This window comes from Trachemys scripta, chromosome 7 (assembly GCF_013100865.1).
Source record: "Trachemys scripta elegans isolate TJP31775 chromosome 7, CAS_Tse_1.0, whole genome shotgun sequence".
In the NCBI taxonomy this organism is placed as follows: Eukaryota; Metazoa; Chordata; order Testudines; family Emydidae; genus Trachemys; species Trachemys scripta.
The window spans coordinates 49706130-49716575 of record NC_048304.1 but is presented as its reverse complement, the minus strand read 5'-3'; the positions used below and the strand labels follow the sequence as shown (position 1 = coordinate 49716575).

Genomic DNA, 10446 nt, shown 5'->3' with positions numbered 1-10446 from the left:
GCTGAGATAATGACGGGAACACGCTTGGTGCTGCTGTCAGTTATGCCTGAGTTTTTCTTTGTTGTAGGATATTTGGCTGGCTGGATTCTGCAATATCACAAAGGCCCCTTCCTCCCCTCCCTCTCTCCCTCTGTCACTCACACTCCTCTTCCTCCTCTCTCTCTCCCCCACCCACCCCAGGGAGCCAGGAGGCTCCAGTGCAATAGGCTGCAGAACTAAGCCAGACAAAGGACTAGCTTTATTTATTTAGATTTGCTAGGTGACATTTCCCCCCCACCACCACCCTTTTCTGGGCACTCCCCCTAGAAAACAGGCATCAAAGAATCGGTGAGAAGTGAGGAAATGTACCAAAGGTTTGGAAAGGGCTGTTCTAAGGTCTGCACCAGCCAAGCCAGGCCCTAAGGCTGGAGCAGGGGAGCGGGGCCGCGCTGGGGCGGGGGGGGGGGGGGGGAGGGGGGGAGGGGGGGGGGGGGGGAGAGAAGCCAATCAATCCAGCCCCCCATCCCGGGCGGGGGAGGGCGGGGCTATGCAAATCGCAGGCAGCAGAAACCAATGGGCTGCGGCGGGGCCGCGGACTCAGTACGAGTTGTGGAGCCAGGCGGGCCGGGGAGCGCACGGGGCCGGAGTCTGCGATCGCTGCGCGCAGTTCTATTCGTCTCGCCAGCGCTCCGCGCACGGAGCTGCCAGGGGAAAGCAGCACAGCTCGGCTCGGGGAGCCTATGGCCCTTGGGGTAGAGCCGGCTCGCCCCTGATCGCCGGCACCCCGCAACGGGGGGCGCACGGGAATGGCGCGGGGACTGTGCCGCAGGGCACCCTGCTGAGATGCTCTTGGGCTGGCGCTAGGGTCCTGCTCTCCTCCGGGCTGGGGCTGTCCCTGGATCGGTGCCGGCTCCACGCCCGCAGCTCGCTGCAGCTGGGAGCCCCGCGCGTCCACGCTGCCCCGTCGGGGGGCTCAAACCCCGGAGTCGTCCGAAGAGGTACGTATCCGGCGCGGAGCAGGGTGCGAGCCCCAGTCCGGGGGGCTCGGTCCCCTGCCCAGCGCGCTCCACAACTCCGCTAAGGCTTTCGCGCCGGCTGTGGCTGCGGAACATCCTCCCCTGGTGCGAGGCGAGGGCCCGGGGAGGCCCGTTGGGCTGCACCTCCGGAGGTTCGGCAGGGATCGGGCCCCGGCAGGGACCTCCCGTCCCACCCCTCAGTCAAGGGCTGAGGGGTGGGAAGGCAGAGATCCAGGCGAGCGCTGCTCCCAACAAACTTCGGGCTGGTTTGAACTCCCCTGAGCAGCGCAAGTCTTCGGGTCGGATCGTTTTGTCCCGCGCCCGGGGAGCAGAGGAGGGGAAAAGGGTCCTGACTTCCTAGGGGCTAACAGAGCTCAGGGAAGCTCCAGCAGCCGAAAAAGCCGTGGGAGCAGATAGACCTGCTGAGTCCGCCGGCGCCCCGGGGCAGCTCAGCGGCTCTAGCCCTCCGGGCGTGCGGCTGGCGAGCGGGAGCTGCCCTTGGCCGGGGAGGGAGTTGGGTGGGACAGATCCGCGTGGGAAAAGGAAACGGATGGCGTGCCAGGGCTGGCCTGATTCCTCGCAGCGCCCTGAAGGGGCAGGGCTCTGGGAAGCCACCCGCAGCCCCTGCAGCTCAGGAAAGTCCGTCTCCCTTTCCGAAGTCTCCTGCTGGTGCCAGGAAGGGGCTACCTCCAAACCCCAGCCCGGCTTGCACCTTTAGGGGGTTTGTTCCTCTGTCCCCTTCCCAGGCCCAGGCCGATTTGCCCAGCCCTCTTGACGCTGCCTCAGGGTTCTGCTCTCAGCCGCTTCAGGGCCTTTGCTTTGGGCCTGGGGTGACCCAGCGCAGAGGTGGGCGAAACCCCTGGGTCTGAGCGATCTTGCTGCTCTTTCGGCTTTATTGGTTTTTGAGTTCCCTGCATTTGTTGTCCATTCTCCCTTCTCTCCTTCCCCTGCTCCCGTCCTCTTCGCCTTGTTTGAATTCTTCTCCCAAGTTCTGGGCCTAGGGACAGCGGTGTGTCCCCTTCTCTGCCCTGCCCCTGCTGGGGCAGTAGGGGAGGGTTAGCCAGTCCCCCACCTCCATCATCTTCCTACAGCCTGCGTTGTCAGACGGGGAGGAGAGGAGCTCTTCAAGGTTCTGCTGCCAGCCTCACTCCCACATCGGCCTGTTTGTTTTCACTTTGGCTTTCATTTCCCCAATGAAAACACAACTGCTGTATAATTAGTGGGAGACATTCCCGTGCCCGGGGAGCTGCGGCCGCCCCGGCTAATTGCGTCAATTTGTTAGACAGGACAAAACCCCCAACCCCTTGTTCTCCTTTGCTGTGGCTCAGATCTCTCAGGCCCCAGTGCAGCCAGAGACTCCCCTGCTCCTGCCAACAGCTGGCACTGGTTGCTTGGGCTGGGGCCCTTGGGCCAGAACATCAGGTGGCTGTTGGACACTATGGAGCCAGGCCCTGGGATGGGGGACATCTCTTGTTTGGGTTAGTAACAGCTGCTAGCATTTATTTCAGCATCCCCCAATTCCTGCTCCTTCCTTTCTTTGTGCAGCAGCCTCAGTTAAAACCTGTTTCGCCTTCTACCATGCAGGGACCTCTCTCCTCGTCCGTCTCTGGATGGCCTGGTTGTCCCTGAGTCGTGGGGCTTGTAGATGTCCCTGAGATGTTGGGTAGGGAGGCTCCCAAATCCATGGGAGAGGTGGATCTGCCTCAGGGGAAGCATGAAGTGAGGGAAGAGCCAGAGGGCTGAAAGATGGAAAGAAGGAACCCAGAGAGAAAAGAGGGACCTGTCAATTGGGCACAGAGGGGCAGGCCCTTGGCAGTCTGACCCCACAGGAGCCAGCGTGCCCAGACCCAGAGTGCCGGGAGACTGTTAATGAGCTGAGGGGTGGGGAGGGCAGCTCGGCTGTGTCCTGCTGGAAGGCCGAGGGGTTTGCTGCAGTGACAGCAGTGCTGAAAGCAGTGCTGCACCCTGGGGTGTGCTGGGTGCCCCAAGATGGCTGGTTTGGGAATGTGGCAGAGGTAACCCTGGAGATGGGCAGAATGCTCCTGGGGGTCCAGGTTTGGGGACCTGCCTGGCTCACTGCCATGTCTGCTTATCGTTGGGCCCTGGCTCATCCTGTCAGTTTTCAACACCAGCCCCCGCCCTCCCTTCACTCTGTCTTCTCCCTCTGCAATGGGGGGGGTGTGTCTCTCTCCTGTGGCCGGGAGGGAGGCCGATCTCACCTTGGGGGAATAGTCAGGAGTCACATGGCAGCCCCAGTTCCTGCCAGTGCCACCCTGCAGGGCACGAAGTGCCGTGAACTCCCTGGGAACATGGCTGTGGTGGGGAGTGGCAGAGGGTGGGGCAGTGGGGACACAGAACAGAGTGCTAGTGGAGAGCCACCAACACTCCCCTCGTCGTTCAGGCTCAGGGCACTTCCTCTTCAGAAATACAACCTCCCCTCCCCTCCGCCGCCAGCCCATGCTGTTAGGATGCTGGGGGGCACCAGCAGAGGGGGCCACATGCAGCTTGCCTGCTCATTCCTCTCCACCAGGAGCAAAGGGTTCTGGGACAGCAGATGTCTCAGGTTAAGGGCACAGCATCAAACCCAGGACAGGTGCCTTAGTCAGAGGCTACCCAGGTGACCCCGCTGACCCACCCAACCTATGACGCCCACCTGGCCTGGTCTCCTAAATACCCCCAGGCTGTCAGTCCTTGGAAATGATCTAACAAAGTGGCAGCCCTTCTTTTACCTGACTGGTCCAAGCGCCATACACACGGGGCTAGAATGGTGATGATCTCCTGAGAGGGGGGGTACTAAGAGGAAGTCCTGTTCCCCCAACCATCTCCCAGCCTTGACCCACTGTCAGACTCCAAGGCTTCCCCCTCCCAGCACAGGTCAGGCAGGTGAAAAGATAGAGGAATATCCCATATCCCCACCCCAAGGACCAGAGCTGCACAGAGAGACCCCTCCTGGGAGAGGGCAACGGAGGGTTAAATGTGGCTGCGGAGGAGTTATGTAGGGGGAAGTTATCTGTCCAGTCCGAGGGGCTGCAGCGTTTTGCTGATGTCATCATGTGCATGTCTTAGTCACAGAGTTCTTAAGAAGTCCCTTTTGACTCCTGAGCCTGCGGCTTTCTTTTTCTCCCAGAACACTTCCTGCTCTCTGAGCCCCTTTCTTGGACACACGCACACTGAGAGCCAGGCACGGCACAGGCCAGCCACTCCCACCCCCTCTGAATGGGCATTTCAGCAGCAGAGCTGAGGAGAGCTTTCCCTTTCTGCCCAATTGCCTTGGCTCCCAAACGTTTCGGCTAATCTTTATTTGATTTATTTTGGGGACGGGGAAAATAGCTGTGCTGTTTATAGTGAAATAAAAATAACCTAGAATGCCCAGCCTCGGAGTTTGGCCTTGCTCGCCTGCGCCAGGAGCAGAGGGTGGCTGGTTCTTGTTGAGAAACAAATCTGTCCAGAGCAGTTGAGTTTCCACATCTGAGTGTGAGCGACATCGGAGAGAAGAATCGCAGCGCTGAGATGCACTTGGAGATTGGTCTATTCCCTCTGCTCTCTCTGCATTTGTTTTCCTCCCAGCTTTGGACCCTGTTTTCCTTTCTCGTTCCTTTTACCGATCCCTCTTTCTTTCCTCCTCCTCCTCCTCCTCCTCCCTTCTTTCCATTCTCGTCTTTCTCCTCTTCCCCCTTTTCCTTTGTTTGCCATCTCACTCCCCCTCTGACGCGCGCACAGCTCCATCCAAATGCAATAGCAGGATCTGCCAGAACTATTTCCCAAAGCCGGCAGGGGGGTTTATTTAACTGCAGCCGACTGTAGCTTTTATATCGCAGGGTAATTTGGTTTTTAGACGTCCCGGCTCCAAAACACATGGCATTGTGCTAAGTGCAGAATCTCAGCCGGGAGATGCTGACATGGAAATGAGCGAGAGTACAATAGACTCCAGAGAGAGAGTTGTGTGTGCCTGAGAGGGGAAATAGATCGATGAGACAAATATTTACGAACTCCAAAGGCAATAGCAATACAGTAGTGACTGGGAGAAGCTGTGATTCCTGTGATGGTGGGGCATTGCCCACAGTTGAAAGAAGCTCTGTATTCCCAGGGGCTCAGCCTAACATCCTTCCAGCCATTCGTCTGACTAATTTGAGGGATTTTCCTATCAAATCCCCAAAGTTAGTTTCCACCATTTAGACAGTCTCCTCCAGTCAGCTCCCTGCAGTTTGCTCCTTGGGCACAGGGGGCAGCACTAAAGGCCTCTCTGGCCCCCGCTGCCCCAGGAGCAGTATCAGGGCATGTTCCGCCCCTCGCAGCCAGCTCGCCTGCCATCTCCCTGCCCTGCTGCCCCCAGCACCTGTCCCAGACATCAAGGCCTCAGACGAATAGTGCAATGGCCACATCTTGGGGCTTGAACCGGGGACCTCCAGAGCGCAACGTGGGACCTGCTGCAGAGCCAGAGCTCCTGGGTAGGGCTGTACCAGCCTCTGGACTGGCAGAGACGGGGACCTGTGCCCAGTGGGGGATGAGCACCAGCTCATGTGATCCCGTGGCCCAAGAGGGTTTCGTGCAGGCACATGTAATGATTTGTGGTACTCCACCTCCCCCACACACGCTTGCTGGCCTCATCCACCTGGTTCAGCTGGGCTGATTGACCAACAAATACCCCAGTGGAGACAAGGCCCTTGGGCAAGTGTCTGAGACCCCCATCTCTCCACCCTTACCTCCGTCAATGGTGCTTTGCCACCATCAATTTCCCCATGCGACATGTGGCCCATCTGTGGTGGGAGGGAGATGGCTGGATCTGTCCCTGAGCCAGGAAGAATTAATAACCAGGTGCCTGAAGAGCACAGAGCTGTGAAATGAACCCGCTTTCCCTCCCCCTTGGCAAACCAGATATCCCCAGACACCGGCAGTGTCGCCACCTCCCGCGCATTTACGGCAAATGTCCCGGAATTTGGGGCCCGTGAAGCTGCAGTGCCTGGATTCATGTGAGCGTTTGAGAGCCTCCCTCTTAGATTGGGAAGAAGGAAGTTTCTGGCCCTGCTGGTTGTGGAGAAAAGTTGGAAAACGTGACCTGAGGGTGACCGTAACAGCTCAGAAATCAGAAGGCAAAGGGGAAGAACCTCGGTTTCTTATTGGCTTAAATCTCATGATTTTTAGGCCAATCTCCTGATTGATTGGGACCTAACTCCTGACTGAGCACAGGGGTCTTAGCCAGACTGCAGTGAGGAGCCTGCCAAGTGATCAGTCAGATCCTCTCCTCCCCAAGCTAGTCCTCTCCTGTCCACTGTGGATGCTCTGGCATTTTGGGGCGGCCAGTGTGCTTGCTCTCGGGGCAGCTCCGATCCGACCCAATTCTTTTGGTGCCAACGGGCTGTTCCTTTTTGTTATTGCTTATCCCAAACAAGATCAGATCCATCCTGCTTGTCCAGGACACCTTGCCAAGCACCCCTCTCACCGACTGGCTCCGTTCAGCAGGGATCCATCCACAAGACGTTGGATGGAGCTGGTCCTTGAAGGGGCAGTGGGTCTCGTCCCAGCTGTGCCACTGTGCCTCCCTGTGGGCGAGAGGGAGATGAAGATGGTCATGTGACCCAGTCAGGCCCCCTGGACTGGATGAGGGATTGGGCTGGCTACTGGGGGAGATGGAGAGAATGGGAGGAAGGCCTGGGGGCAGCTGCTGAGGAAGGGGCAGGAGGCAGCCCAAAGAAGTCTGTGATAGATGGAGGGGAGCCTGGCAAGACTCTGTGTTTTGTGTTTGGTTTTGGACTCACACCCTGGAAAAGGTGGGCTTAGTTGAAGGCCTGAGTCACTGAGGGGAAACTGAGTCAGAGATGTTTCAGGAACACCCCCCTCCCCCGCCATGAAGGGTGCTCTGGAGGCAGCGACCCTGTTAGAGAGCCCCTCCCACCTCCTTCCAGCCGCTTGCCAAAGCAGGGAGGCCTACTGGGTAGGGCAGTAGCATAGAACTTGGGAGACCTGGGTTCAAATCCCTGCACTGCAACAGACTCCCTGTGTGACCATGGGTGAGTCACCTGGTCTCTCTGTGCCTCGGTTCCCCACCTGCCCAACGGGGATAACAGCTCGGCCCCCTAGGGGTATGTGAGGAGAAATACACTACAGATTGTGAAGGATCCAGTCACTACAGTGATGGGGGGGCCCAGCTAGATAGTGATCTTAAAGCACTTTGCAAAGAGAGGGTCAGTCCCTTTATCCCTGCTATGCAGAAGGGGAAACTGAGGCAAAGCATGACACACACACAGAAGATGCACGGCAGAGCCAGATTAGAGTTCTAACTGCCCAGCCTGTGCCTTGCTCACTGGACTGTGCTGCCTCCTTTCTAGCAGATAGGTTGCCATGTTCAGAGGCCGTGTGTGAGGATTGGGGTATGCCCCACGTTCATAGGGAGTCTGGTGCAGGTCAAGCTAGAAGGGCAAGACTGAGCACGGGGTGTGAGCACCGCACTGGGGAGGAGATCTCTGGTAGCAGGCGGCTCTCTTTGAGCACAGGTATCAAAGACCTAGTACTTACGGGGAGGGATAGCTCAGTAGTTTGAGCATTGGCCTGCTAAATCCAGGGTTGTGAGCTCAATCCTTGAGGGGGCCATTTAGGGATTTGGGGCAAAAATCTGTTTGGAGATTGATCCTGCTTTGAGCAGGGGGGTGGACTAGACGACCTCCTGAGGTCCCTTCCAACCCTGATATACTATGATTCACTGGTAGGTGATATTCAACCTATTCCAAGAGTCAGTAAGTGGCTTTGCTGACAGGGTAATTAGCCAGTGGACCAAGGGGGTTGCGGGGAGTCTCCGTCACCTGGAATCCAGACTGGGCATCTTGCTAATGCCTGCTCCTGGCTCGGCTCAACACAGGACTAACGGGAGGAGCCCTGGCCGGTCACTAGGGTCCTGTCTGGATTTAAAATCCTGTCACTGCCACATTAAGATAGGTCAGCTTCAATTCCCCCCATTACCCCTGGGAGCCACATCCCATGTGAGCCTGGTGGTTCCTGCAGGGCCCCCAGCTCTCCCCTTCATGGTATTGCCGTATCCCCGCGGCTCCCAGCCAACCTGGCACATACGGATCTTTTTCTTTTCTTTTCTTTTCTTTTTTTTTTCCAAAATGCCTTTTGTCTCTTTTTGTTCTGTAAATAATGAAGTCCAGATTTCCCCTCCGCTCCCTGGTTTGCACGGTTCTTTGCTTGGTGGGGGATGTGAAGGGGAGGGAACAATCAGGATCCCGGCCAGCAGCTGCCAGCTGGTGGGCCGGCCAGGTCCCTCCATGACTGCCATGGGATCAGGCCAGGAGGGGACTGTTCAGTCCTGAACCAGCCTCTTGGATTACTGCCCCTCAGTCAAACCCCATTTGCTTTGGCAAATGAGGCCAGCCTGTGAGCTGGTTAATTACAGTGGTGCTGGACCCGGGGATGCTAGCTTGCTTGGCGGAGTCCGCTGTCCTGCGGAGACTGGGGACCCCTTTCTGAAAAGCGCCTGGTGATGGGGCGAGCCTTTGGGCCTGCCCCATCGCCTGCCTCCCCTTAGCTCCACGTTCAATGAGCGGCTGGTGAATAGTTTGCAAACTGGTGCGGGTGGGCTGGGCTGGTCGGAGCAAAGCTGGGTTTGATGGGTCGCTTTTATAAGCGGGGACCTGGCAAAATGACGGGAAAGATACAAAAGAGCCAACTGCCCGGGCTCCTCTAGATGGGCCAGACGGCAAGAGATGTGGAAAGGAATGACAGAGTGTCCTGTCTGGTCTACTCAAGTCCTCATGGGAGGTTGCCCCACCTCCCCAGAATCTGTCTCCCCAGCTTCTAGCTCTCCCCCCCGCCCCAGATCAGTGCTACCTGGGAACTGGGCAGGGGCTGGGGAATTACTCCAACGGTAGCCCTAAGACTTGGGGCCCCATCTCCCCACCGCAGGATCTGAGGAACAGTCAGTAGGGCTTGTGCCGACTGTCAGACCCCTGGGGTTTATGGACTCCTAGACTGGCTCACTCCTCCCCTCCGCCCTCTCCCCCCAAGTTCTCATCCATCTTCTGATGCAGGGGGAACTATGTGGGAAGGAGCCTCGGAGGTATGTGTGAGCTGGGTGTGCCCTGGCAGTAGTCTGGGGTGTGTCTGTGGATGGTGCCCCCCATATGAGAGGTGGATGGGGTGAGAACCACATCCCCGCAGTGGGCGGGCTACTCCGTTCTCAGCCCCCCAAGTAACACTGCTTTCTCCTGCCCGCTAGGCTTCCCAAGGACTCTGCCTAGACTTAGACCCACCCCACCATGCCCCTCCTTGGCGTCATCCTCTGGGTCACTCTGCTGACGCTGGGCTGGCGGGCGGCCCACGCCAAGGACTACGTCTTTGCCACACCGAGGGTGCAGCTCTCCTTCAAAGGTAAGACCCTGTCTCCTTCCTTCTTGAACCTGAAGCTGGGGGTCCCGTGTCTTGTGCTTTGGGGTCACTGCAGCAGCTGTGTCCAGAGTCCATTCGAGGAGCATGGGAATCCAGGTCTGGTTCTTCCCCTCCCAGGGGCTGTACCAGAGTCCATTCCAGGGGCTCACAAATCCAGGTCTGGTCCTTCCCCTCTTTAACCTCGGGGCCATTAGCACATCCATCAATCCCCTCTGTGTCCACCCCCTTCCTGAGCCAACATGTGCTTTGGGGCACAGGGAAATCCTGGCCAGGATCATGGTACCTTGCTGGAATGGATTCTGGTCAGTTCCTCTGGCCAATGAGATAGGGTTACCATACGTCCGGATTTTCCCGGACATGTCCGGCTTTTTGGGCTTCAAATCCCCGTCCGGGGGGAAATCCCAAAAAGCCGGACATGTCCGGGAAAATCGGGACATGCGGGGCCGGGGCCGGGCTGGGGGCTGGGCCGGCGGTGCTGAGCCGGCGGCCGGGGCCAGGGCCGGGGCCGGGCCGGCGGTGCTGAGCCAGGGGCCGGGGCCGGGCCAGTGGTGCTGAGCCGGGGGAATTGTTGAGAAGGACAGGCCAGAGCTGGACCCAGTATCACGGCTGCCTAGAGCTGCATGGGGCTGTGAGTACTGGGGCTTCTGACTCTGCATTGGGAACAAGGAGGGAGGTTGCTAGATAGTTAAGTGGGGAGGGGATCGCTCTGTGTGGCTTTGCAGAGAGCGGCAGAAGAGGGCACTGGAGGGGTTTGTCGAGGGAAAGTTCACTGGCGCCGAAGACGACCAGGAGCACCCAAGACTCACCACTGGACTGGAACTTTGCTCAGGACTTCTGAACTCTGTGTGCAGACACATTGCTCAGGGTATGTCTACACTATGAAATTAGGTCGAATTTATAGAAGCCGGTTTTATAGAAATCGGTTGTATACAGCCGATTGTGTGTGTCCCCACATAAAATGCTCTAAGTGCATGAAGTCGGCGGACCGCGTCCACAGTACTGAGGCTAGCGTCGACTTCCGGAGCATTGCCCCATGGGTAGCTATCCCACAGTTCCCGCAGTCTCCGCC

General features: G+C 58.1%; 1 protein-coding gene across 2 annotated transcripts in view; it reads left to right on the top strand.

Moving 5' to 3' along the window:
* Positions 1-568: 568 nt before the first annotated feature.
* Positions 569-10446, top strand: part of SEMA3F (semaphorin 3F) — a 107291-nt gene continuing 97413 nt past the window's right edge. For both annotated transcript variants that reach the window (XM_034776429.1, XM_034776428.1), the window contains exons 1-2: positions 569-977; positions 9208-9359. In XM_034776429.1, the coding sequence (XP_034632320.1) occupies positions 9248-9359 (112 nt within the window). In that variant the 5' untranslated portion in view covers positions 569-977; positions 9208-9247. The remainder of the gene's footprint in view (positions 978-9207; positions 9360-10446) is intronic.